The following is a 26,672-nucleotide window of genomic DNA, read 5'->3' as shown; positions in this document are numbered from 1 at the left end:
ATACTTTCAACTTGTCCTCTCTCCTACGCTCTCTCTTCTCTCTAGCGTTCCTTTAAGAAAACCCTAACCTAGCTCCGGCTGCCGCTCGTCGGTAGCCGGAGGCGTCCATCTCTAACCCTTCCTCTTTTGTTCTTTGCTCCTCTTCTTCTCGTCTCCCCTTAGTTGATATGCAATCTTCTCTGCAAGATCGAGAAACTCCGAAGACGATGTTGTTCGACGGAGGCGGTTCCCGAGACCTCGTGGAGAGACGGCGAGACCCAAGGTGTGGCGGTGAAGAGAGGAGTCGGCTTTTAGGACTGAAGACAACCGGATCTGGTTTTCTCATTTTCAGATCTCCGGGCAATCTTCACGGCGGCGGCGCGTGGCTACGGTGAGACGCCTCATCTGCCATAGATCCACTTCCCAGAGCGGTGGTGTTTGGCTGGAGGAGATTTTACGAAGGGTGGTGATCAGAAGTTTGGTCTCCGGTTCTCGGGGATTACGCGCGTCGAGCTTCACTATGAAGGAGTTGTCAACCGGAGTGGTGGGCTTGGTCGGAAACGTGTGGCGTAGCTTGACATCCCAGCGCCGGGGTCGGAGGTATTTCACTCCGGTGGTACAAGCTCCGCACTTCTTCAAGCCACTATTAGGTACACCAAACCCGCAGCTGCCGTCAAGGTCCGACTTTCAGTCCGGTCTTTATGACCGGTTTTTGGCTATGAACCGTGGCAACGATCTCCGGTGTGGTCCAGGACTGATCTGATATGCGCCTTGGTGTTGGTACTATTAATCATGGGCTGAATGCTTATCATTAGAGATTATTAGTCTGTGCTTGAATTGATACTCAGATGAGGCTTTGGTTCTACTTGGTTCATTGTTGTTTGCGGTTACCGTGGTCTAATCTAGTGGTCTAGTTTAGTGGTTAAGAGTCGGTTCATCTCGAGTTGTGGGATGAACTCGATTCATTGTGGTGAAAAATACAACGACGTTCCGATTAGGTAGCGTAGGATCCATCTTAGTGATCTTAGGTGTTACTAGATCTCGTCGTTGTATGTCGGGTTAAAATCGTGTGGTTGTAATTCCGTATTCACTTTGGTTAATGAAAGTTGTTGATGAGTCAAAAAAAAAAAAAAAAAAACAATTATACTTTCTTTTACTTTTTTTGTTCTTCTAAAATTAGGAATTAAAATTTCCAGATATTTGTGAATCTGAACAAACCGTTTTTAGTTTCAGTTTGGCGGCAGTTATTTACCTTCTCTGTCCTTGAGAGTCAAAAGTTCATTTATTTTTTGGTGTCTATTAAATTCCCTGTTTTACTAATTTATCTACTTGTTTGTATTCAAAAGTTACATTTGTAATTGTTCTTACTTATATAATTGAATTTTGTCATACGAAAAGAAGAAAAGTATGTCTTTATTTTGAATTTCTAGAACTGTTTGATAATTACTATGAACTCAAGTTGTTGGTATTTGTATTTTAGTTTGAATTGGAAGTAGTTCAATTTATATGCTAAGCAAGATAATAATTCATTCATTTATGGAAAAGATTTTTAAGAGATAAGATCATCAATATTTTCTTCTTCAATTAAATATTATCTTCTTCAGTTTTTTTAAAAAAAATATTAAGAACAAAATTTTCAATATTTTCTTCATCAATTAAATATTTTGAGGGACCTAATCGTCATTTACAAGTAAAATATAAAATATCATTATCAATCGTAATTCCCTCGGAGAATTCTACACCTCCCGTTTCATTTATCACGATGTGACATACATATCCCCGAATATCCTCCTTCATCCGCAGAAACTCAAGGTTACAACCGTCTTTTAAGCTCTACAGTCCAATACTCCGTTGAGACCAGACCGCACACACAAGCCAAGCTCATCAACCTTTTTTGAACTCCAACTTCATCGTCTTCATCTTCATCTCCTTCACTCTTCTTGAACTCAAAAGGTTCCCTAAGCAATGCCTCTCTCTCTCCGTCTTGCTCCATATCCTACGGCTTTAGCTTCAACCAACGGTGGATTTGGTCCCGTGATGAAGAAGCAGTGCCGCATCTCTTACTCCGGCGTTGCCACCACGAGGATTGGTTTCTGCTCATTGGATTATGGGAAAAGGGTAGATTCCTCTGTGGTGAGGTGTAGCTTAGAGACGGTGAATGTGAGTGTTGGTCAAGTGACGGAAGTGGATAAGGATACGTTCTGGCCCATCGTTAAAGCCGCCGGTGAAAAGATTGTCGTTCTTGACATGTACACTCAATGGTATGCCAACGTTATCCACTTTATATTAGCTAGTAACCATCCTATTCTCCAGAGTACTTTAGATTTTTGATTAGAGCATCCACCTAGGAACTAAAATAAAATGATGATGATATTTCTTTTGTCACATATTTGAAATCAATGATGTTCCATGTAAAATATATATATATATATATATATATATATATATATATATATATATATATTCTAATGCACGTAGGTGTGGACCATGTAAAGTGATTGCACCTAAGTACAAAGCTTTATCAGAGAAGTACGAGGACGTTGTGTTTCTTAAGCTTGACTGCAACCCTGAAAACAGGGTTTGTCTTTTTAATCTTATTTCTCCACACCAATGTCTTGGGTCTTGCTGTTTTTTTTTTGCTTTGCTATAATAACGTTGGAACTCTTTTCTTTTGTTTGGTGCAGCCATTAGTAAAGGAGTTAGGATTAAGAGTGGTTCCAACTTTCAAAATCTTTAAGGATAATAAAGTTGTCAAGGAAGTTACTGGTGCCAAATACGATAATCTGGTTGAAGCAATTGAAACAGCCAGGTCTACTGGTGGTTCGTCGGGATGAACCAATCCCCATGTAAAGACTTTACCTTGATTGGGTTGTGAAATGTAGTAAACTATGCTTCTCTTATTTTATTGGAAATGAAAAGATTTTTATGTATTAAAATGGTAGTACAAAAATTAAGTTGGTGTGTTATGAACCGTTTCACCATGATCTGCATCCAACATCCCTTATACTGGACCTTGAAATGTCATGCTTGAAAGGTAAAACACAGGTGTGATATGATCATTTTCTATCGTTATGCCAAGGCGTTGGACTTGTGGTCAGAATGATATATCCAACAAGCGCTCAAGAAACAACGTTTTAAGGAGACGTGGATGTCAAGCGAAGGCTCTAACCAAACCGCTCCAGCCAACAGAACAGTAAAAATATCTATTGTTTTTATGAATTCATCAGTTGTACCATCTATTGCATTTACAAAAGTGCAAAGAAACTTGATTCAATTGTGACAAGTCGTGATCATCACTTAAATAACTGAGGATAATCGGAAGAATATACCCAAGGAAACGGCCATGTTGCCTCTGTCTGGCAAGTTTATGGAAAGCCATAATGATTAATTGATTATATTTTAGTACTATTAGTCAGCGTGTCATTATTATCACAGCTGTTTACATTTACTTGGATTTCAATAATTTGTATGCATCGTCAAACCTACCCATATTAAAATTGTATACATCCATTTAATAATCGTGCTAATATTTTGCATTGATTTATTTTTTTAGATTAAAGATAACATCTAATTAGTTTGTTGATGAGTTGCTGGCAGTCTCGGCAGGCCATTCACCATTGATGATAATATAAAAAATCATCGTACAGCTAAGAATGTGAGTTCCATTGAAATGTAGTCTATATGATCAAGACGAGCCATCAAAAGACAATACTTGAAACTTCACTTCTGTTTCTTTTTTTCTTCCTTTACCATGCCTAAGTCTAACCAGATGCTGCCGTTTCATGATCATCCTTTGTATACATTTGACGACGACCAATCTTGGTTCTGCTATCTGTGCTCATCAAACGAAAAACGAGGCATGGTCTACATTTGCATGGAGTGCGAACTCGTGACGCACAAGGAGTGCGTCGAGCCCTTTCTCAACAGCCCGTTCCAGTGCAATCACTTTCTCAAGTTCTTCACAGGTTCACCATTCGAATCTGAAAATCGCCACTGTCATTTTTGTCGCAAGAACCTTTCGTCTCTGTATGCTCGTTGCACGATATGCAACACAAGCATGGATATAGACTGTTTGAAAAATCCACCGCCGCTCACTGTTTTTCAACCCAAGCACCACGATCATAGTCTCACACTCTTGTCAAGACTAGTCACATTTACTTGTAACGCATGTGGTCTGGAAGGCGACCGTAATCCTTATGTGTGTCTTCAATGCAATATGATGCTACATAAAGATTGCATTGATCTACCGAGAGTCATTAGCATCAATCGTCATGATCATCGCATCTCTCATACTTTTCATCTTGGTCAAGGACAAGAAGATTGGGAGTGTGGTGTTTGTCGGAAAAAGATTGACTGGGTCTACGGAGCTTTCAAGTGCTCTCGATGTCCTAGCTACGCAGTTCATTCAAAATGTGCTACGAGAAATGAAGTGTGGGATGGGATAGAGCTTGAAGATGTTCCGGACGAAGAGGAAGAAATCGAAGATCCATACAAGGTAGTTAATGAAAAAGATATCATTCACTTTAGTCATGAGAATCATATTCTAAGATTGGATGAGAGTTGTGTTACGGATAAGCGTTGTGAGGGTTGTGTTCTACCCTTCAACGGAGATCCATGCTACAGATGTGTGGAATGTGATTTCATCCTACACAAAACTTGTGCTAGTCTCCCTCGGAAGAAACGACATTTATTGCACAACCATAAGCTTACGCTGCTGGTTGACGAGGTTACTTTCCAGTGTAGAGCTTGCAAAATCAATTCCAATGGTTTCAGGTATAAGTGTGAAGAAGGCTGCAAGGATAAGTTTGTGTTTGATGTTCGGTGTAGCTCCGTATCAGAACCGTTTCGCCATGATCTGCATTCACATCCCTTGTACTGGACCTTGGAAGGTTCCAAAGAATGTCGAGCTTGCGACACAGAAACCAAGAATCCTCTATGTTGTACGGTTTGTGATGATTACGCTTTATGCATGAAGTGCACTACTTTACCAAGGAAGGTGAAACACAGGTGTGACGATCATCTTTTGTCGCTGAGACAAGGTGTCGGAAACGCGAGCGGTGACTTGTGGTGTGATGTTTGCGAGAGCAAGGTGATAGCGAGTGAGTGTTACTATACTTGCCAAGAGTGTGGAGTCAGTCTCGATATTGATTGTGTGCTTGGAGACTTTTATTATCTCAAGGTAGGACACATCGGCCCCGGTCTTGAAGTACTTGCCAACAATGGTGTTACTCGACCATTGTGCAGCGGTTGTGAAGTTCGATGCAAGTTCCCATTCCTCGCGAGGGATACTACTACCCAAGAACCTGTTTGTTACTTTTGTAATATAAACTGTTTACACTACCATTAAGTTATATCATAATATGCCAATCTTCTATTACTATACTCCCTGAATGTAAAAGAAAGAATTTATTTCCAACTCAAACAAAGTTTTCAGTTTAGACTGTTAATCTTTTACCAACCGCTTGTGTTACACAACGATCACAGTGTGTTACACACGAGTTCGAGAGAAAGAATAAGATAGACGTTTCAGGCTTATAAACTTTTCTGAAAATACTTTTGTATTATTGAGATTCGGTAATTTGTTTACAACAGATGATTGATCTTTATATAGAGATCGAATCAATACAAGTATAAGAGACACAACTCTTTATACTAAAGGACACAACTTGAAGAGTTACAACTCTTTGTGTAATAACATAAATAACTAACTTATGTAAATGTATTAAGGAGAGATTAGATTATAGTTTAACACTCCTCCTTAATCATATCTCGACTTGACTCCAAGCTGCTTCCTTAGATCTTCAAATCTTGAACCGCCCAATGCCTTTGTGAGAATGTCTGCGAGTTGATCATCCCCTTTGCAATACTTCAGTTCAATGATTCCCTTTTGCTCAGCTTCCCTCACGAAATGGTACTTGATCTCTATGTGCTTCGTCCTTCTGTGTTGCACCGGATTCTTCCCAATTGCTATTGCTGATTTGTTGTCACATAAGATCGGAATGCCTCCTTCAAACTTCTGACCAAAGTCTTCAAATAGTCTTTGTAACCACACTGCTTGATTTGCTGCTGCACACACGGCTATGTACTCTGCCTCAGCCGTTGATTGCGCCACTGTTTGTTGCTTGCTTGACTGCCAACAAAACATGGCTGATCCAAGAGTAAACACATAACCTGAAGTGCTTTTCTTGTCTTCCTTAGAACCACCCCAATCGCTGTCTGTGTAGCCTACAAGTCTTGGTTCTTTCACGCTTGTGAAGTATACTCCAAAGTTTGATGTTCCTTTGACATATCTTAATACCCTCTTGGCTTCTTGGTAGTGCTTCATGCGAGGTGATGACATGTATCTTGAGAGATAGGCGCTTGCATACATCACATCAGGTCTTGATGCACACAAGTACAAAAGCCCTCCAATGATGCTTCTATACTTAGTCGGATCTCCATACTCCTTGTCATCCTCAACTCCTTTTCCTTGTGGTGTAAGTGGGTTGCTTACACTCTTGCTGTCTCGCATCCCAAACTTGTCTACAAGTTTGTTTGCATATTTTTCTTGTGAAAGAAATATGCCTCCATTGTCTTGAATTACTTCCATTCCAAGAAAGTAGTTCAACAATCCAAGATCCACCATCTCGAATTCTTTCTTCATGTTCTCCTTGAATGTGTTGATGCTCTGAATGTTGCTTCCTGTGATGATTATATCATCCACATATAGACTCACGATCAACACATCTCCTCCTTGCTTCATGATGTATAAAGCCGCATCATTCATACTCCTCTCAAAACCGTTTTGAAGAAAGTATGAATCTATCCTTCCATACCATGCCCTTGGGGCTTGCTTTAAACCATATAAAGCTTTGTGTAGCCTTAACACTTTGTGTTCCTTCCCGTGTGTCACATACCCAGGCGGTTGTGTGACATACACTTCTTCCTTGAGGTCGCCATTGAGAAAGGCTGACTTCACATCCATCTGATACAATTGCCACTTCATCTGAGCCGCATAGGCAAGTATGGCTCGTATTGTATCATGTCTTGAGACAGGGCAAACGTCTCAAGGTAGTCAACACCATACTCTTGAGAGAACCCTCTTGCAACTAGCCGCGCCTTGTGCTTGATGTGATTGCCGTTTGCATCGGTCTTGATCTTGTAGATCCACTTCACACTTATCACATTCTTCTTCTTTGGCTTGTCCACTAGTTCCCACGTCTTGTTCTTCTCAATCATGGCTATCTCCTCATTCATTGCTTCTCTCCATTCCTTGGTACCACACGCTTCATCATAAGTGTATGGTTCTTCATTTGCATGAAGACAAGCTTCTATAGCTTGAGCCGCTTCATCAAGCTCTACTCTCGGTGCCCTTTCCATGATATCAACCATGGACTTGAACTTCCTTGGTGCCTCAGAAGTTTCTTCATCTCCACTACTAGTATCATGATCATCATTTTGAAAAGAAATAGGGCTGAAAGTACCTCCAAATTGTTCCTCAGGACTGGATGCACCTTCGGTTTGTTCCTCAGGACTGGATGCACCTTCGGTTTGATCCTCAGGCGAGTGAGAGTCTTCCATAGACAACTCCAATGTCTTCCTCACTTCTTCTTGCCTTTTCCAATCCCACTTCTTTCCTTCTTCAAACTCGACATCTCTTGATACTTCAATCTTCTCATTCTCCAAAATGAGAACTCTATAGCCTTTGGATTGGTTGCTATATCCAACAAAGACTCCACGCTTTGCCTTGACGTCTAGCTTCCTCCTCTTTTGATTTGGGATATGTATGTAGCATATGCTACCAAACATTCTCATGTGTGACACATCTGGCTTGTGTCCACACCACTTCTCTATAGGAGTGACATCTTCTTCTATTGCCTTTGATGGCAGACGGTTTTGAAGATATGAGGCAGTGTATACCGCTTCTGCCCATAACTTGAGCGGTAAGTCTTGTTCTGCCAACATAGATCTAGCCATCTCCACCAAGGTCCTATTCATGCGCTCCGCTGCACCATTTTGTTGTGGTGAATAAGGCAAGGTGACTTGCTTATTGATTCCTTCTTCTTCACAGAACCGGTTGAATTCTCGTGAAGTGAACTCACCACCTCCATCTGATCTCAGTGTCTTGATGGTACAATCCGACTGCTTCTCCACCATTGCTTTGAACTTCTTGAACAGTGAGAATGTCTCTGACTTTTGCTTCATGAAGTATACCCAACACATGTGAGTATGATCATCCAAGAATAGCAAAAAGTATCGGCTTCCATCAACAGACTGGTGCTGCATCGGCCCACATACATCCGTATGTACAATCTCAAGCTTCTCTCTTGTCTTAGTTTGAGATTCCTTTGGGAAGCTTTTGCGTGATTGCTTTCCAAGTCTACACGCCTCACATGCTTCCTTCTTGACTTTAAACTTTGGTAATCCCTTTACCAAGTCTTTGTCTTGCATTTGTTGCAACCTTTTGTCGCCTACATGACCAAGTCTCTTGTGCCATGTCTCCATCTTTCCTTGCTCACTAGCGCTCAAGGCCTCTTCTACCTGAGCCGAACTCATCCTGATTCGATAGCTTTTGTGAGTCATTGGGATATCCATTATCCTCCTTCCTTTTGCATCATCTATGATGCATCTCTTCTCTTGGAAACTCACCCGGTATCCGCTTGAAACAATTTGTGGAACACTCAACAAATTTTTCGCCAAACCCGGAACCAAGAATACATTTCTGATGGTCTTCTTGCCACCTTTAGTCATGACGGTAATGTCTCCTTTACCGGCTGTCATGACTGTGCTTCCATTTCCAATCTTTATTGGAACCTTGATACTCCTATCAAGCTTTGAGAAGTAACTCTCCTCCTTTGTCATATGATTAGTTGCTCCACTGTCTACTAACCAGACATCTTCCATCACTGTTGTTGCTGCTTCGCTCGCACTGAACAACATGTGATCTTCATTTGAATCTTCTTCGAGACTCACATGTGCCTTCTCTTTCTTCTTTGAGTAGCACTGATTTGCAAAGTGGCCTAACTTGCCACAATTGTAACACTCCTTGTTACTTCTGTGATCCTTCTTTGGATCTTCCTTCTTCTGTTTCCTCCAACACTCGCTCTCATTGTGGTTGTTTCTCTTGCAGAAACCGCACCACTTCTTGCCTCCTTGGCGCTTTGAGTTGTCTTGTGTAACACCAGAATTTTTGTGTTTAACACGAGCATCGAATGCTCCTTCACTGGTGCTTTCTTCTCTTGCAGCCAGCCTTGCTTCATGAGCCTTCAAGATCCCGATCAACTCTGTCATCTTTGTTGAAGTCAAATCGCTTGTTTGCTCCAACACACTGACTATGCTATCGAACTTGGCTGGGAGAGAGATGAGTATCTTCTGTATGAGTTGAACATCTGACTTCTGTTCACCATGATAAGTTAATTGATTTGCCAATTCAACTATCTTATCTGTGAAGACCTTAATGTCTTCATTCTCATACATCTTCAGATTCTCATACTCCCTTCGCAATGTTTGAAGTTTAATCAAACGAACTTGAGGAGAGCCTTCATACTCCTCCTTCAATGCATCCCACGCCTCTTTGGATGTTGATGCTGCTGCAATCCGTGAGAATATATGATCCGATACAGCAGTTTGCAAGATTTGCAAAGCCAATGTATCGTTCATCATCGCTTCTTCTCTAAGCGATCTTGCCCTTGCTGTTTCAGGGGTTTCATCCACTTGTGCTGGTGGGGCTGCTACGCCTTCTTCAACCACAGACCATAACTTCCTGGTCTTGAGAATGGTTGTCATCTTGATGCTCCAGAAGTCGTACTTCTCTCCATCAAATATGGGGATTACTTGATTCTTCATCGTTTCGAATGATTCCGAAATCGTATGACAAAATCCTCTAGCCTCCTTTTCTCCACGCCAAGTGTTTCTCTTACTAGTGCTTTTTCCTTTGTCCTCTCAAACGTAAAGCTCTGATACCATGTTAATCTTTTACCAACCGCTTGTGTTACACAACGATCACAGTGTGTTACACACGAGTTCGAGAGAAAGAATAAGATAGACGTTTCAGGCTTATAAACTTTTCTGAAAATACTTTTGTATTATTGAGATTCGGTAATTTGTTTACAACAGATGATTGATCTTTATATAGAGATCGAATCAATACAAGTATAAGAGACACAACTCTTTATACTAAAGGACACAACTTGAAGAGTTACAACTCTTTGTGTAATAACATAAATAACTAACTTATGTAAATGTATTAAGGAGAGATTAGATTATAGTTTAACATAGACAAACATCAAAGACACAAAACCTCAACATGAAAGACTGCAGTAACATAATGACATGAGCCACAAGTTTTACACATATTACATAGCAGACAAGTTGATTCCTCGTGAAAGGGAAGGTTTACATAACTAGAACGAAACCTGAACGCCCAACAAAACCATTAGCTGTGACACAAACTCTGGGTGTCCTGGTCATGCTGCGCCAATTACCAGATTCCCGTCAGTGAAGCATCGGTGGATTGGATCTGGTTCTAACCAAGTTACTCCTCCAAGCACCACATTCAGTTTCACTGCTGGATAAGCAGTGCATTTCCTTCCCTGCATCAGTGAACATCAAATCAGATATAGCATCAGTGAACACTGAACTCAAATCCAAAATCACATCATCTCAACTAACCGGTTCTCAGCCAAGCAACCTCAATGAGCTAAACACTAACGCACTAATTGATGTTGATGTTCCAATTGGTAGCCAACAATTAATAAATACAAATGCACTAATTTTCGTTATTGAAATATTGAAAAACTCATACCAACAACTTTACCCAAAGCTTTCGATAACAAAAGTAGTTAAAATCTTTTACCAAAGCTTCTTTGCAAGGATCTATTTAATTAAAAAAAACAGCGTTTAGTCTATTGTAATTACATCGAAAATATGACAATAAGCTAGAGAAACTAATCACCAAAACATGAAATGGGGCCGGATGCGGTATGAGAACACTGAGAAAAATCTTATGATCAAGTAAAATCTACCACTATTTTTAAGTACCTACAATCGAACAATTGTTGTATTTTCCAAATTAGGCTAACACTTCGTCGTTACTACAAAACTACTCTCACTTGCTTTATTTTATATGCATGATTTAATTCAACAAATACATGCCTTTGCATTTTTAGTGTTTCTTTTAGTCATCAAGGATCAAATAGTTTAGTCTTCAAGAATTAGACATACTATTTTCAAAAGTTATATAGAGTTCTTGTTTGATATTGTGTACTAACCTTGCTCCCTATAATTTTCTTTGTTTTGTTGTTCGTGTTCAATATGATGTTATCATACATTTCATAATAGTATTATTTGATATTTGATTGGTATAGTTAATTAAACATTGCATAAACTAAAAAAAAATATTTTATAGTGACAAATAAGAAATCAAACAAACAAAATTTGCTAAATCATAGTTATTAGTGACTAGTTGAATTTATTTTAAGCTATTAATCACTTCACAATATGTCTAATTTGGAGTAGTTGATGAATTTAGTTGGACTACTCACGTTAATACCGTAATGACATCCAAGCAAATGAAAACTGTGGTTCATGGTAATATTAATCTATTATGCGATGGTACACACTGAAATGAGTGCGACCCGTATATTTCTCATTCTCTGCAAAGGTTCAACAGGTTTCACCAAATGAGGAGAATGTGGCTTATGTAATGGAGTCTGGAGAAATATTCACATATGGCCACAACTCAGTCTTTTCATGCGGTCACGGTACAGACGATCCAGTACTGAAGTCGAAGCTTGTTGAGTACTTTTGGAACACTAACACCACATGCAAGCATGTGGAAGTTAATACAAGATCTACAATCTTTCTAACAAGAGATGGTGCCTCTACACAGTCGGGGATATCATCTATGGTCAACTCGGTTCAGGGGATAGAACAAACCAAACATTACCAAATCTGTCTTTTCTTGTGGTCACGGTACCGACATTCCAGTATAGAAACCGAAGCTTGTTGACTACTTTTGGAACACGAACACCGCATATAAGTAGGTGGAAGTTAATTCATGGTCTACTCTCTTCATAAGAAGAGAAGATCGTCTCATCTTGGTCATGACGTTGTTTAGTCAGAGATACTCTCATTCCCAACTAAGTTTATATAACATTTGGTTTATTAATCAAACATTGCATAAACTAAAATAAATAATATTTTATATTGACAAATCAAAAAACTAAACTTATAAAATTTGCTTAATCGTAGTTATTAGTGAGTAGTTGAATTTATTTTAAGTTATATTAATCACTTAACAGTATGTCTAATTTAGATTAGTCAACATAAGTTCAAGTTTTAAAATGAAATTTAAACACAATCGAATGTTTTTAACTGTTTATATGAAAATTTGTGCTTTTAATAAACTGTTTACACTACCACTAAGTTATCATAATATGCCAATCTTCTATTACTATACTCCCTGAATGTAAAAGAAAGAAAATCTCATAAACTTTATTTCCAACTTAGACAAACATCAAAGACTCAAAACCTCAACATGAGAGACTGCAGTAGCATAATAACATAAGCCACAAGTTTTTACACACATTACATTAGCAGACGAGTTGGTTTTGAAAGATTCCACATGAAAGGGACGGTTTACATATCTAGAATGAAACCTGAACTCCCAACAAAAGCATTAGCTGTGACACAAACTCTGGGTGTCCTGGCCATGCTGCCCCAGTTACCAGATTCCCGTCGGTGAAGCACCGGTGAATTGGATCTGGTTCTAACCAACTTCCTCCTCCAAGCACCACATTCAGTTTCACTGCTGGATAAGCAGTGCATTTCCTTCCCTGCATCAGTGACCAGGTTAACATGAAATCAGATATATCAGTTTTCTCAAACAATTTCATAATTATACAAATTGTAGTGGAGCAAAACTGACCTTTAGGACACCAGCAGCAGCTAAGATCTGTTGTCCGTGGCAGATAGATGCAACTGGTTTCCCAGAATTCATAAACTCTTTAACTACGTTAAGGACGTGTTGGTTCAAGGCCAGATATTCAGGAGCTCTGCCCCCTGGAATCACCAGAGCATCATAACTGGAGGAATCTACTCCATCAAAACTAGCAGTTAAACCAAAAGTATGGCCTGGCTTTTCACTGTAAGTTTGGTCACCCTCAAAGTCATGGATTGCAGTTGGGCAGCGATCACCAGCCTTTTTCTCCGGACAAACCGCATCAACTTGACACCCCAAAGCTTGAAGGGACTGAAATGGAACTTTGACTTCATAGTCTTCCATATAATCCTGCAAAGGTCAAAAAAAAAAACCAAAACTGTAATGTTTATAGGGACCCAAGTGCGTATTTTACTTAACAACAAATTATAAACCATGACTACTAATAAACTGAGACAATAAAAGTAGTAAAGTCACTTACCCCACAAAGAAACAAGATTCTTTTATTAGCTCCAGTTATTTTACCGCCCATGGCCTTGACAAAAAGCTGGATAAACTCAGGATGTCCCTCATAGGTAGCCGCAGTGATCAAACTACCATCAACAACACAGACATCAGGTGTCACTGGTTCCACCCACTTGGCACCTGCAGCGATTAGAGCAGGTCCAACAGTTGCATAAGCTGTGCAGCTTCGACCGTTAACTGTGTCAGCAGCTGCTAGTATCAACTGCCCGTGGCAAATAGAGGCTATGGGCTTTCCAGAGCTTGAAAACTGTTTAACCAAGTCAACAACGGATGCATTCATGGAGAGGTATTCAGGAGCACGGCCTCCTGGTATAACCAATCCATCGTACTTGGTGAGGTCAACTTCGTCAAACGTCGCGTTGAGAGTGAAGTTGTGACCTCGCGACTCGGAATAGGTCTGCAAGTGATCAAATCAGAAAAATACGTCAACACAGTTTCTCCTACAATTTGAAAAATGAAGTTTATCAGTAGATCACATCGAGATCGAGAGACCTGGTGGCCACAGAAGTCGTGAACAGCGGTGGGGCAAGAGTCACCAGACTTTTTACCGGGGCAGACGGTGTGGACTGAGACTCCGAAAGCTTGCAAAGCCTGGAACGGGACCATCACCTGAGAGAGAAGCACAAGCTAGTATATATAAGAACACCGAAGAAAGGAAAAAAAAAGTAGTAGAGGAAGAAGAGAACCTCATAGTCTTCCATGTAGTCACCGCATAAGATCAGAACAGTTCTCGAGTTCGCCATTTTCAGCTAGACAGAGAGAGAGAGAGAGAGAGATTCTGCTTGAAGGTGCGTTGTTGTTATGACATTCTGGAGAGATCTGGTTAACAGCGACGTTTAGGGACGAGTGGAGCACGCGTGTTAAAAAAAAAACAATATTATAATGGATTTAATAAGAATAAAAAAACGTGAACGGCAGGATTCGAACCTGCGCGGGCAAAGCCCACATGATTTCTAGTCATGCCCGATAACCACTCCGGCACGTCCACTCTTGTTTACATCAATATCTTGCCTACCTGATAAAAAAGACTTCCCCAACAATAATATTCCCTAGTCCAAATGGCCAAATAAAAATGAAAGAAAGCTGCTCAGTTGAATGAACTTTTACGTCAAAAAATGGCTGGATAAAAAGGTCACACAACGCACTAGATTACACAGTCATGTACTTTGTGATTGACATTTTGCTCTTTTGATTTTAAATCTCTCGTCATGAAACAGAAGTTTCTTCCCAATACATATTGGAATCTCTAATACGAGAAGCCATTTAGCGTTATGACGAGTTGTTGCATCCACAAGCAGAGGCTATACATGATGTTCTCTCTGATTTGTCTTTGTCTGGTGTTATGATAGATGAAGGTTACAGACATGATAAGAGGTGTATTCTCTTTCATACAGACGAAACCAAAATGCATACAATTGTTTGAGCTCCTTAATGGCTTCTTCTCTCTACATGAATACATAAACAAATATTCCAATTCCATTTGGTGTATAGAATTTAGATTTTTGTAGTCGAAGACCCTCTGGATGAAACAGAGGCAGTCTTTTTGTTTGAAAATGATGATGAATCCACAGATTATAACCCTCTGAGATCTTATTACTAGTGTTGATGCCTTGATGGTCTGGTAATTTGGTATATATATATATATATTCACCTAATTATAATTAAATCACAAATTAAACACTTTTGTAGCCTAATTAAAGACTCTATAAACGGGTGATAGTGTATTTGTAACCCCACATGCCACTAAATTCCTCTTGAATTTTAGTTTAAAGATTAAAAAGTAGAGTTGACAGACAAATAACCATTTTGATTCTTGAAGATTAACAAACAACCATGAGTAATTATCTCACAATAACCATTTCATATTCACCTTGAAACCTCAACTTCGAGTGAGAAACCCGCTGATGGAACCAGCCGTTCCACGCTTTCTAGCCTGCAGATTCAATTATAAAGTGTAAATAAAATTGCTCAATAAATTTTGATGCAATGCAAGATGATGATGTTGTTTGATTGAAACCTTTTCATTGTTGAACAAGTCCTCTGCAACGGCTTCTCTCTGCTTCCTCTTCTTCTCTTCTTTCATAAAGTCCGTCACTTCACTGGTATCGTACTCTCTGGCATCACCAAAACAAAAGGTTTAAGTAAACAAAAGAGGAGAAAGAGAAACCACTAGGAGCTAAAAGGGACTTAAGATTACTTGTATGGATCCTTGGCGAAAGGTATTAGACTACTGAAGCTGTTTCCTGATATTATAACATTCCCCTAACAAAACAAAAACTCATTAATCTCGCAAACATAATCATTTGTTCAGAATCCAAAGGCTTTCTAATACCTTTCTAAATCGCTTGAAGTCAACAACTCCTTCCACTCCTGTAGACCGGACATCTCTTATTGACCGCAAATCCCTAACAATGAGATGTTGAGTGTAGATAACCTCCGAGTTGCCACATTCAGGCTCATCGTTACGATCCCTTTTGATTGTCGTCACATCATTGTAGTCTTTCATTTCGGTATCTGCCGATAAGTTCACGCTTTTGAACTCGTTCAAATTCATAGTTTCTTCCACTGCTGTAACCGGACTCTCTTCTATCACTATCGCAGCAGGAGGCTCCTCTGGTGTTTCCGCCTTCTCGGTGGCGTCGATCATATGAACTGACGATGTTGTTTCTTCCTCTTCGACATCAGAGTCTGCTACCACTGTCTCATCCGTGGAGCACGATGATGAAATCACAACTACAAACAGGGAAATGTTTCAGATAAGAGTTTAACAAATATGTTTGGCTTTGTGTGTGTGACAGTGTGTACTCACCAGAAGGTGGTATCAACGAAGTCGAAGGTAGATTTCCAGACAAGACAGCACTTATTAAGTCCATCTCGTTCACTCTAGATAACAGACTGAGATGCTTCAAACGGGCAAACTTGTCTCCTGAGCTTACTGGGATGACACATATCATCCGATTAGTTTCTCCATACTGAGACTCCTGTAAAGTTGATTATGGTTTGTTATGGCTACTTACAGAAAGACCAAATGAGCCAAAACAATAGAAAACACACAAACCTGACTCATGGAGCTGATCTCTGCTACGGCAACAGTCTCTGCGCCGCATACTTTGAGTAAAGACGGGAAGCTGCTACCAAACCTGTACTGCATAAGGGAAAAAAATAGAGACAAATATGAAACAAAGAGGGAAAGAATAGGTAAATGCATGTTCATCAACATCAAGATAAGAGATTATACCATGTCTGTTGATTCCAACACAAAGGTGAATCCTTCTAGACATTTTTCACGGATGTTTTGTTCCATTACATCCACCAAAGCTTCTTCCACCATCACTGATGGTCTGTACCTGTATTTATAAATTAGCATGTCAGTAACTGCAGAGTTTGTTCTGTAACTACATAAAAGCATTGAGACAATACTCACTGACTGTTTCCAGGAAACTCGCTGCGGATACTTTTCTCTCCAAGAAGCTACAAAACAAAACCACTGAAAGTTATAGAACCCATTAATAAACCAGCAAACGAGGGGTGAGAAATGTATTCTCTGACATACCTTAACCCAATTCGTCAAAATGATGGGTTTTTGGGCTAAAACTGCATTGAGTAGAGCTTCATTCACTTGCATACGCGGCTCAACAAGAACATGTGTGCACTCATCACTCAATGTAGGAGCAATACGAGCACCTAAGTAATCAACATAGTTAAGTATAAAACTACAAGAACCAAGTTTACTTGCATAACGTTTGTCACTAACCGATTGATGAAACTGCATCTTGTACGGACCGATCCACCTTAAAGGTCTCAGAGGAAGGGCAGTAGTAAAACACCAGCGGGATCAAAGACAACCTGCATTGATTTTATTCGAAATGAAACAGATTAAAGCCATGTTAACAAAAAATATATCAGATTGGACTAGCTAGTAATAATACCTGTAAGTAGCTGCACCAGTACCAAAGGTGATAACATCTCCATCACTGAGAATCCTCTCCTTGTTAGGTAGCTCATGGACTTTGTCTTTTGTCCCGGGGTCAGTTTTGATAAAAGTGCCATACTTTGAACAATCTTTGACACGGATAACAAATGAGGTGTCGGGAGATTTATTCCTGCGAGAGGTTGAGGCAACTGTTGCGTCGAAAGTTAACTCTGCGTGGATCCTAGACACTCCCTTATCCTTATTGATAATGATGTCACATCCTATACAATAAACAACACCATAGTCACATATTTATATCAAACAAGGAACAAGAAAGAGGATTAAAGTTATGTAAGAATACCTTTGCGACCAATCTTGTAAGTCCCTTTTGAAAAGATATAGTATTTATCTTCACCTGAGACACAAGACTAATATCATTATACAACCAATCATGGGTCCAAAACTCGCTTGAATGAAATTAACACTTGAACATAGTTCAGAGCTGCGTAATGACTAAATATTTGAACATAGAAGCAAGCAAACAAAACTCTTTTCCATTTGCAAGGCAATACACGAACGATTTCACACTATTTAAATAAAAAACATACTGTGATAGGCGTTAGAGAGAAAAAAAAAAGGTAACCTGAGAGAGGATCAACGGGAAAGAGACCCCAAACCATTGATTGATTGATTCGCTCCAAGAAATTGTTCGTGTTCGAGATGGTTTTTCTACTTTCTGCGGAGAGTGTGTGTATTTATTTACTGGGTTTTAATCAAAGGAGACCGGTTTCTAAAACTAACCGAAGATTCTTTGGTTTATTTGTTTATAATACCGGTTTTGTATCTAAACCAGTTACAATCGAACTTTATGTAGGTTTTGAAATTAAACCGGGAAGGTCTCGGTTTATTTTGGTTTCTTACATGGTTCAATATAACCCAAATTAAAAGAGAAGCACAGTGACCTCAAATCCAAAATCACATCATCTCAACCAACCGGTTCTCAGCCAGCAATTAATAAATATCTCACAAATGCACTAATTTTCGTTATTCGAAATATTGAAAAACTCATACCAACAGCTTTACCCAATGCGCTTTTGATAACAAAAGTAGTTAAAATCTTTTACCAAAGCTTCTTTGCAAGTTGTATTTAATTAAAAAAATAGCGTTTAGTCTATTGTAATTACATCAAAAATATAACAATTAGTTAGAGAAACCAATCACCAAAACATGAAATGGGGTCGGATGCGGTATGAGAACATTGAGAAAAATCTTATGATCAAGTAAAAATCTACCACTATTTTTCAGTACCTACAATCGAACAATTATTTTATTTTCCAAATTAGGCTAATACTTCGTCATTACTACAAAACTACTCTCACTTGCTTTGTTTTATATGCATGATTTAATTCAACAATTACATGCCTTTGCATTTTTAGTGTTTCTTTTAGTCATCAAGGATCAGATCGCTTAGTCTTCAAGGATTAGACATACTATTTTCAATAGTTATATAAAGTTCTTGTTTGATATTGTGTACTAACCTTGCTCCCTATAATTTTCTTTGTTTTGTTGTTTGTGTTCAATATGATGTTATAATATATTTCATAATAGTATTATTTGACATTTGATTGGTATAATTAATTAAACATTGCATAAACTAAAATAAAGAATATTTTATAGTGAAATAAAAAAAATCAAACTAACAAAATTTTCTTTATCGTAGTTATTAGTGGCTAGTTGAATTTATTTTAAGCTATTAATCACTTCATAATATGTCTAATTTGGAGTAGTTGATGACTTTAGTTGGACTAATCAAGTCAATACCGTAATAACATCCAAGAAAATGAAAACTATGGTTCATGGTAATGTTCATCTATTATGCGACATGAGGCTTCGAGGGTTTAAAATACTGTTAGGCATAAGATATCCTAACATAGAACTTATAAGAAGTGTTGATGCTGCATGGGACATCCTTCATATGGTTTTATTATGTTTAATATTGAAATTTGAAACCTGTTATTCGATAAAATCTTGACACATTTACTTACAGATGATGCATGTCGTGGCGGGAAGAGATTTCACATTGGTTAGCCAAAACACATGTGTATACTCAACCATAGATGATCATGGGCTCACCACTAGGTTAATGTTAGGAGTGCGACCCGTATATTTTCCATTCTCTGCAAAGGTTCAACAACTCTCAGCAAATGAAGAAAATGTGGATTATGTAATGGAGTCTGGAGAAGTATTCACATATAACACAATTCAGTATTTTCATGTGGTCATGGTAAATACAATTCAGTACTGAAGCCGAAGTTTGTTGAGTACTTTTGGAACACTAACACCCCATGCAAGCAGGTGGAAGTTAATACCATGTGTACGATTTTTCTGACCATAGAAGGTCATCTCTACACAGTTAGGGATAACAAATATGGGCAACTCGGTTTAGAGGATTGAACAAACCAAACATTATCAACTCTGTCTTTTTTTGCGGTCACGGTACCGACGTTTCAATATAGAACCTGAAGCTTGTTGATTACTTTTGGAACACGAACACCACATGTAAGCAGGTGGAAGTTAATTCATGGTCTACTCTTTTAGTGAGAAGAGAATGTCTATCTCACCTTGGTCATGACGATGTGTAGTTAGAGATGCTCTCATTCCCAACTAAGTTTATATGATATTTGATTCATAATTAATCAAACATTGCATAAACTAAAATAAATAATATTTTCTATATTGACAAATCAAAAAACCAAACTAACAAAATCTGCTTTATCGTAGTTATTAGTGACTAGTTGAATTTATTCTAAATTATGTTAATCACTTCACAACATGTCTAATTCAAGTTTTAAAATGAAATTCAAACACAATCAGATGTTTTAACTGCTTATATGAAAATTTGTGCTTTTAATAATCATAAATTTAGAGTGTAGGCTTTTATAATTATTTCCCCATTTTTTTAAACAATGGTTAAACAACATGACGCCGTTTTGTTTAACCATTGCTTTTAGCGACTAATTCTGTTTTCGGTGTTTCAAAAAAAAAAAATATCATCGTATAATATGGTTCATTTAACAAAAGTTTGAGATTTAAAATGACAGTTAAACACAACTTGATGCAAATTCGATGTTATGAGAGTTAGACCACATTGAACCCAAATCCAAAATCCATAATCTCACCTAACCGGTTCTCAATCCAAGCAACGTCAACAAGCTCATGAAATGGCTTGATGAGATTTTTGAATGGTTTCTATCTGACATTATGAGAACTCTGCAGACCATATCAAAATTGAATTTGGTATAGGTCGCTTTGATATAGTGTATATGCTTTCCAAGGTAGACCAATGCTTGGTTCTCACTTTGCTCTCGTGGACACTACTTGTTTACATGCCTTCTTACTTTTAAGTTGAAAGATTAATTGGCGGCAAAAAAAGAGTTGAATCGAAAGCAATCATAGAAAGTTGTGTTTCTTCACTTCCTAAAAAAAAAATAACAAGCAACGAAGTAAAAACCAAAGACTCAAAACACTAGAAAGAAAACCAACAAAAAAAGAAAGAAGAGAGTTTTTGAGTTTGCAAAGGAGAAAATCAAATGATGATCTTCTCTCTGCTTCTACACACAAACCCCATAGCATATGTTTTTAAGAAACAAGAGCCAAATCCATACATACTTAATAATGCCTCGCTCACTCTCTCTCTGGTCACTTCAACGGCTAAGCTTGTTTCCCTTCTTCAGGCTCGTCTTTTGACGCCTCCTTGATCTCATCACCACCCGCCTCATCCTGAAAATGAGCAACACAACGTTTAATTAAAAATTAAACTCTCAGTACATGAACTTGCTAAACACATGCACATATGCTTTATATTGTGTATATAAGGAGTTAAAAGAAAAGTTATAGGGATGGAGACAAATAGTATACATTGATGTCAGAAGTCCAGAGGGTCAGATTGTCACGGAGAAGTTGCATGATCAGTGTGCTGTCCTTGTATGATTCTTCTCCTAATGTGTCCAGCTCAGAGATCGCTTCATCAAAAGCCTGTGAAAAACAATTTCAAGATTAGGTCCGGTCACAAACTAGCAAACGAGCATCACACAAGGCAAAACACAAACCTGTTTGGCGAGATTGCAAGCGCGGTCAGGCGAGTTGAGAATCTCATAGTAGAAGACAGAGAAGTTAAGAGCAAGCCCCAATCTAATCGGATGAGTCGGAGGCAAATCAGCAAGTGCAATATCCTACATCAAAAGAATTAAAAAAAAAACATAAGCGTCCATCAAGACAAAACCCTTTTACAACTACTCTCAAGACAAAACCCTTTTTTACCTGAGCTGACTTGTACGCCACGAGAGTGTTCTCAGCAGCATCCTTCCTCTCAGCACCAGTCTTAAACTCAGCAAGGTACCTATGGTAATCCCCCTTCATCTTCAGATAAAAGACCTTGGACTCAGCCAAAGACGCAGCGGGAACAAGGTGAGAATCAAGAAGGTTCAAAATCCCATCGCAGATCTTGCTAAGCTCGGTCTCGATCTTCCCTCTATAGTCCTTGATAATAGCAACGTGATCTTCATTCCCTCTGCTCTCTTCCTTCTGCTCAATAGAAGAAATGATCCTCCACGAAGCTCTCCTAGCACCAATCACGTTCTTGTACGCGACGGACAAGAGGTTCCTCTCTTCGACGGTGAGCTCCTCGGAGTCAACGGTCTTGGCGACTTTCTCCATGAACTCGACCATCTCCTCGTAACGCTCGGCTTGCTCGGCTAACTTGGCTAAGTACACATTCTCTTCACGAGGAGACGACATCGTTTCGTATCACAGTCTTTGTTATAGATCCTGTTTTCAGAAAAAAAAAAGAAGTTTATCATCACTGTAAGTAGCATATCGTACAGATCAGTCATCGATAGAAACGACACCGTTTCGTAGATCCTGTTTTCAAATATAGTTTAACATCACTGTAACGATCATTTCGTGCAGATCAGTTACAAATACAAACGAATCTAACACTAGAAAGTCAAAAGACACTGATTAAACCAACTCATAGCAAGATCTGGCGAAGTAACCAGAAGAATCGATCGTGAATAAGCTCAGATCTAGATTATAACAACGAGCAAAACTAACATAGCAAACGAAGTTTCCAAGTACACAAAACGAAACGATAAGATCAATATCTAGCGACAGAGATAGTACGATTCGTTGGAGTATGAGCAAAGAGAGGTGAGATCTGGAGGAGCTTACCGAGAGGGAGTTTTGGGAATTAGGGATTTGTCGAGATCGAAGTCTTGAGACGCAAAATGAAGGCAGTGAGAAGAAATAAGGGGGAAAAAGGGAAAGAGATGGGCTTTGATTGTCGGAGAAAGTACGTGGAAGAAGGCCCAATTAGAGTGTGACAAGTGTCTAGCGTCGTTGACCCGTCAAAGACTTTATTTCCGCCAAAAATTAATAATTTATATGATGGAATCGTTAAAGTATCACCGTGCATTGTCGGAAAATTGGACTTTACTGTTTTGAAAATAATCATTTTCTCCCAGTTCCATGAAAGTTCGTTATCTTTCCAAAATCACAAGTACTTAAAGAAAGAATAGAGAAGAAAAAACAAGAAAAAGAGTAGAACCCCAAAAGAAAAAATAAATTAAAAAAAACAGAGATTCGAGGTAACTATTACAAACAGAAGGTACATGGGAAAAGAGAAAAAAAGAGAGCTCAAAAACATACTCAAAAACTAGAAAGAAGAACATGAAACAAAAGAGTATAAGGTGAAAACAATAACATGTAGTGTTGTTTAAGTAGGCTTCCTCATATTCCTTCCAGCACGAATCACTTCATCCACTAATAGCAACTGCGACGCTATCACCGGCCTGCAACACATTTTTACCAATTCAGGCTTCTCATTGTTAACATTATTCAAACGTCTAATTTTAATGTTTGCGTTTTGGTTTTGAACATTACCCTGAATTGATAAGTTGGCGTTTCACCGAGTAGTTGTCGAATATACCAGCAAGCTGAGGGTCGATGGGTTCTCCGTCCACCAGGCTTACTCCCACGACGTTTCCTTTGTCATGCTCACTCTGTACACACAATACAAATTCAGTCAGACAAACCATAAAATAACAACTTTATATATGTTGTCCTCTTAGAGCATTATTATTTGATAGCGGAAGAGGGAAATGAAAGTCTAATACCGTAAGTGAAATGATAACGTCTTGTGTATCAAGACCAGCATTTTCAGCTAGTGTCTTCGGAACCACGAGAAGAGCGTTAGCAAAAGCTTCTACACCGAGCTGAGCTCGCTGCAATTAACCCCACAATTCACATTAGCAACAGAAAAAAATCAAGACCTGCTATAGGAGCAGAGGGGTATTACTTAATACTTACCCCTTGAACGGTTTTCTTGACTTCATTCATTAAGTGCTGTCTAGCTGCAACTTCAAAAGCCCCGGCTCCCTGCCAAACATGACAAACCATAAGCATACATAACCAACAACCACACTGAAAAGGAATTGTCTTTAATCTCTGTGAGGAAAAGAAGGTACTTACTAATACAACACACTCATCTTCCAATGTATTCTTAACTGATCGTAAGCCATCACGGACAGCATCCTTAATTTGAGCAATGGTGTGGTCGTTAGGCCCTACAAACACCAAGTAATTCACGGATGATCAATGACAAGGCATGTAAAAAGAAAAACTGACCTTTAAAACTTAAGGGCCAAGAGATAGAAGTTTAAGCTATTGTACCTTTAATGAGGATAGTACATGAATGAGGATTCTTCACTTGCTCCACAAATGTGTACTTCTCTTCCCCAAGAACGTGCTCATATACAAGTCCAGCCCAGCCAAGAGAGTCCGGGGTCAGGTCATCAACAGAGTTCACAGCTTCTCCCCCACATGCCAAAACCAAACGTTCCATGTTCCTCCTCTTCGCTCTTCGAAGGGCAATTATCTGGAGAAACAATTAAACGTAAAGAAACATAAAGATAAATAGACTGTAACAGCCTATAGACACGAGAGGCACGAAATGAAAAACAAGCTCAGTGAAAGATCCATGCATCTAAAAGCGTTTAGGTGGAAAATCGTTTCTCTATTTTTTTAAATTCATTTTGCCTTAACATTTCAATTAACTTGATTTCACAATTATGGATGCCAGAAAATGATACAAAATTAGTCATAGCTTACCCCTTCTCTAGCAAGCAGATCCAATGATGGGGGATCAATACCCTTCTGATTTATGATAACAAAGCTGTTATCGTTACCAGCACAAACCTGCATGGAAAACAGACCATGTAAATATCTGAAGCGTTACAGCATATGACTTAGATGTAGTAGTTTCAGCCCACCTTGTTCTTCAGCTCAATGATTTTCTTGACTCTTTCATCAACTGAACGTCGCTCTGCAGTAACCATGGCTTCCCTCTGTTCGGCATTCGAGTAGAAAAAACCTGCATTAATTTCACTGATATATACAAAGTTAGGCTAAGAAATCAATGATATACGGTCTTTCATAACCAATCAGAGGTTTCTATTACACACCTCTTCTCATACTCCAGTGACACATTGCAAGTAAGGATGTGACAATTCTCTGCACGTCGCTTCATGTCAGGGTGTCTTGAACCATGATCCAGAACAAGCCCCTCAACCTAATACAAGAGAAACAATCCATGTGATATAGCAGCAGGTAAATAAAGATCGAATTTATGATCCACGACCAGCAAAAAGATTCAATCCAATACTACGTTATTCTATAGAGTGAGAATCCTTAAATTCTAATAAATCAGGTATACCAATCGTGTGTCAACATCAAATTTATGGCGCATGTGCATTATCTCAACCATAAACAGATCAATAGGTTCCTCAGGCTTCCGAATGCAGAGAACCTGTAATGCACATGAAGAAGCTAAGTATAAGACAAACAAGCTTAAAAACCAAAGCTAATTCATAGATTAGTATACACATGTAAAAAGCATAATGAACTTACCGAATTAACAACAATATCAGTCAGTTGATCAGCTAAGCCTTCATACAACTAAGACAGCAAGAAAAAAAAAACGCAGTTAGAAGAGCATATTTCAATGCTAACCAAATGATATATAGATATAATCAAACGAAGAATACCTTTGTTCTTAGGGTCGTCCTGGCAACCATTTTAAGGATCTCTTTATCAGGCTCATCGCCCATAACCACAGGTGTCTTGAAAGTATCGAGAAACTGAAGAGTAGCTCTTTTTGCAATCTCGAAACCATCAACCAAGACACGTGGATGCATTCCTGAGACACATTTAACTTATCAGGATCATTTCTCACCGAGGTTAAAAACAAAAACATGACAAGGTAGCTGAAGTAAATCATCATTAAATCAAAGTACAAGTCGCAATCAAGCTAATTGAGCTAACCTTCATCGATGCAACGCTCGGACTGCTTCATGAGCTCACCGATGAAGATAACAGTGGAAGTAGTACCGTCACCACTAATGTCATCCTGTGCAACAGCAGTCCTGGCAATCATGATGGCCGTGGGATTTTGAATTTGCTGCAAAGATAAGCATTATCAAAACTAATTAATGCCTAGATTATATAGCTATCCATTAGAGCAGGCCAGTCACGTGACAATATTTTTGAAAATTAGCAAGAAGATCCTCAAACACACTTCACTAGTAAGAAGAGATACTAAGCTAGATTCCAATTAATAAACAAGATCTAGCTTTATTGAGCTCACTCACCATTTCCTTCAAAAGCGTGTTGCCGTCCTTGGTAAGCTTGATATCACCGGAGCCACCAACAAGCCTGATAGATACAGTCGCGTCAAAAATCAATTGAGTATCGGATACAAAAAAGTGAAGGCACGCCGAGAGATAATCACATAGATCTAAGAAGAAGAGACTTTACATCTTGATGGTTCCCTTGGGACCGAGATTGGACTTGAGCACATCCTGTAGACCTTTAGCGGCGTTGATGGTCATATGAAGCGCCGCCGTTTTGTTGAGCACCTCCGCATTAGGATTCAGCACACGCACAGACATCTTCGATGATGAGAGATCGGAGTCGACGAAGAAGAGATTTAGGGCTTTTCTTCTGGGAGCTTACTCGTGATTTTTAGTGAAGCTGCGAAATGAAGAAGCTCAAGACGAATCCCGTAGATCCGTCAAACGACGCCGGATTGTCATAGAGCGGAAAACATCAATATACAGGCCCAAAGGCAAAATGGTTTTACTAAATGGTTAGCAGATAAGCCCATAATATTTTCAAGTATCCACTAATCATGCCCATTTTCCAATTTTTTTCACCTCCAAAGGCTAAAGAGCATTCATATTTATCCAAGTTATCAAAATTACATTTTACAAAGATTTACAA

General features: G+C 38.9%; 6 protein-coding genes and 1 non-coding gene across 7 annotated transcripts; 2 read left to right on the top strand and 5 right to left on the bottom strand.

Moving 5' to 3' along the window:
- The first annotated feature begins 1,626 nt into the window (after positions 1-1,626).
- On the top strand, positions 1,627-2,960 carry LOC106453218 (thioredoxin F1, chloroplastic). Its single transcript, XM_013895478.3, has 3 exons — positions 1,627-2,240; positions 2,458-2,557; positions 2,664-2,960. Exons 1-3 carry the CDS (start codon positions 1,945-1,947, stop codon positions 2,811-2,813), a joined length of 546 nt encoding a protein of 181 aa, XP_013750932.2. The 5' UTR covers positions 1,627-1,944; the 3' UTR covers positions 2,814-2,960.
- A 779-nt stretch (positions 2,961-3,739) lies between these two features.
- LOC125609156 lies at positions 3,740-5,359 on the top strand. Its single transcript, XM_048780201.1, has one exon. The coding sequence runs from the start codon at positions 3,749-3,751 to the stop codon at positions 5,324-5,326; it is 1,578 nt and encodes a 525-aa protein (XP_048636158.1). The 5' UTR covers positions 3,740-3,748; the 3' UTR covers positions 5,327-5,359.
- Positions 5,360-12,428: 7,069 nt separating this feature from the next.
- LOC125609155 (protein DJ-1 homolog D) lies at positions 12,429-14,290 on the bottom strand. The gene is made up of 5 exons (XM_048780200.1): positions 14,110-14,290; positions 13,916-14,032; positions 13,380-13,820; positions 12,887-13,249; positions 12,429-12,794 (listed from the first exon to the last, which is right to left on the bottom strand). The coding sequence occupies exons 1-5, from the start codon at positions 14,164-14,166 to the stop codon at positions 12,606-12,608; spliced, it is 1,167 nt and encodes a 388-aa protein (XP_048636157.1). The 5' UTR covers positions 14,167-14,290; the 3' UTR covers positions 12,429-12,605.
- A 39-nt stretch (positions 14,291-14,329) lies between these two features.
- On the bottom strand, positions 14,330-14,411 carry TRNAS-AGA. Its single transcript has one exon. It is a non-coding gene; the product is annotated as a tRNA-Ser (tRNA).
- A 750-nt stretch (positions 14,412-15,161) lies between these two features.
- On the bottom strand, positions 15,162-18,105 carry LOC106453222 (nijmegen breakage syndrome 1 protein). The gene is made up of 13 exons (XM_013895482.3): positions 17,980-18,105; positions 17,698-17,751; positions 17,353-17,617; positions 17,178-17,269; positions 16,977-17,107; positions 16,848-16,894; positions 16,662-16,770; positions 16,482-16,568; positions 16,233-16,404; positions 15,756-16,156; positions 15,621-15,685; positions 15,441-15,537; positions 15,162-15,356 (listed from the first exon to the last, which is right to left on the bottom strand). The coding sequence occupies exons 1-13, from the start codon at positions 18,014-18,016 to the stop codon at positions 15,303-15,305; spliced, it is 1,611 nt and encodes a 536-aa protein (XP_013750936.2). The 5' UTR covers positions 18,017-18,105; the 3' UTR covers positions 15,162-15,302.
- A 2,681-nt stretch (positions 18,106-20,786) lies between these two features.
- On the bottom strand, positions 20,787-22,775 carry LOC125609154 (14-3-3-like protein GF14 nu). Its single transcript, XM_048780199.1, has 5 exons — positions 22,566-22,775; positions 21,657-22,163; positions 21,446-21,568; positions 21,255-21,371; positions 20,787-21,116 (listed from the first exon to the last, which is right to left on the bottom strand). The coding sequence occupies exons 2-5, from the start codon at positions 22,131-22,133 to the stop codon at positions 21,048-21,050; spliced, it is 786 nt and encodes a 261-aa protein (XP_048636156.1). The 5' UTR covers positions 22,134-22,163; positions 22,566-22,775; the 3' UTR covers positions 20,787-21,047.
- A 160-nt stretch (positions 22,776-22,935) lies between these two features.
- Positions 22,936-26,466, bottom strand: LOC106453224 (T-complex protein 1 subunit zeta 1). The gene is made up of 15 exons (XM_013895484.3): positions 26,208-26,466; positions 26,042-26,105; positions 25,716-25,851; positions 25,439-25,590; positions 25,302-25,349; positions 25,108-25,200; positions 24,857-24,963; positions 24,665-24,779; positions 24,504-24,590; positions 24,066-24,270; positions 23,865-23,959; positions 23,703-23,771; positions 23,510-23,617; positions 23,277-23,395; positions 22,936-23,185 (listed from the first exon to the last, which is right to left on the bottom strand). Exons 1-15 carry the CDS (start codon positions 26,339-26,341, stop codon positions 23,110-23,112), a joined length of 1,608 nt encoding a protein of 535 aa, XP_013750938.2. The 5' UTR covers positions 26,342-26,466; the 3' UTR covers positions 22,936-23,109.
- Positions 26,467-26,672: the final 206 nt, after the last annotated feature.

The sequence above is a fragment of the Brassica napus genome, chromosome A5, assembly GCF_020379485.1.
Source record: "Brassica napus cultivar Da-Ae chromosome A5, Da-Ae, whole genome shotgun sequence".
Classification (NCBI taxonomy): domain Eukaryota; kingdom Viridiplantae; phylum Streptophyta; class Magnoliopsida; order Brassicales; family Brassicaceae; genus Brassica; species Brassica napus.
This window is presented reverse-complemented; position numbering and strand designations above follow the sequence as displayed.

Excerpts from the sequence above, each read along its gene's own strand:
- LOC106453218 (XM_013895478.3), top strand. The coding sequence starts at position 1,945 with ATGCCTCTCTCTCTCCGTCTTGCTCCATATCCTACGGCTTTAGCTTCA. Across the intron at positions 2,241-2,457 it reads CTTGACATGTACACTCAATG|GTGTGGACCATGTAAAGTGA; the intron begins GTATGCCAACGT and ends TAATGCACGTAG. Across the intron at positions 2,558-2,663 it reads ACTGCAACCCTGAAAACAGG|CCATTAGTAAAGGAGTTAGG; the intron begins GTTTGTCTTTTT and ends TGTTTGGTGCAG.
- LOC125609156 (XM_048780201.1), top strand. The coding sequence starts at position 3,749 with ATGCTGCCGTTTCATGATCATCCTTTGTATACATTTGACGACGACCAA.
- LOC125609155 (XM_048780200.1), bottom strand. The coding sequence starts at position 14,166 with ATGGCGAACTCGAGAACTGTTCTGATCTTATGCGGTGACTACATGGAA. Across the intron at positions 13,821-13,915 it reads ACGACTTCTGTGGCCACCAG|ACCTATTCCGAGTCGCGAGG; the intron begins GTCTCTCGATCT and ends GATCACTTGCAG. Across the intron at positions 12,795-12,886 it reads CTGCTGCTGGTGTCCTAAAG|GGAAGGAAATGCACTGCTTA; the intron begins GTCAGTTTTGCT and ends TCACTGATGCAG.
- LOC106453222 (XM_013895482.3), bottom strand. The coding sequence starts at position 18,016 with ATGGTTTGGGGTCTCTTTCCCGTTGATCCTCTCTCAG. Across the intron at positions 17,752-17,979 it reads TCCCGTTGATCCTCTCTCAG|GTGAAGATAAATACTATATC; the intron begins GTTACCTTTTTT and ends CTTGTGTCTCAG. Across the intron at positions 15,538-15,620 it reads TTCGCCAAGGATCCATACAA|AGAGTACGATACCAGTGAAG; the intron begins GTAATCTTAAGT and ends TGGTGATGCCAG.
- LOC125609154 (XM_048780199.1), bottom strand. The coding sequence starts at position 22,133 with ATGTCGTCTCCTCGTGAAGAGAATGTGTACTTAGCCAAGTTAGCCGAG. Across the intron at positions 21,569-21,656 it reads TGGCGTACAAGTCAGCTCAG|GATATTGCACTTGCTGATTT; the intron begins GTAAAAAAGGGT and ends CTTTTGATGTAG. Across the intron at positions 21,117-21,254 it reads TCTGGACTTCTGACATCAAT|GATGAGGCGGGTGGTGATGA; the intron begins GTATACTATTTG and ends GCTCATTTTCAG.
- LOC106453224 (XM_013895484.3), bottom strand. The coding sequence starts at position 26,341 with ATGTCTGTGCGTGTGCTGAATCCTAATGCGGAGGTGCTCAACAAAACG. Across the intron at positions 25,852-26,041 it reads ACACGCTTTTGAAGGAAATG|CAAATTCAAAATCCCACGGC; the intron begins GTGAGTGAGCTC and ends TTATCTTTGCAG. Across the intron at positions 24,591-24,664 it reads TCATTGAGCTGAAGAACAAG|GTTTGTGCTGGTAACGATAA; the intron begins GTGGGCTGAAAC and ends TTTTCCATGCAG.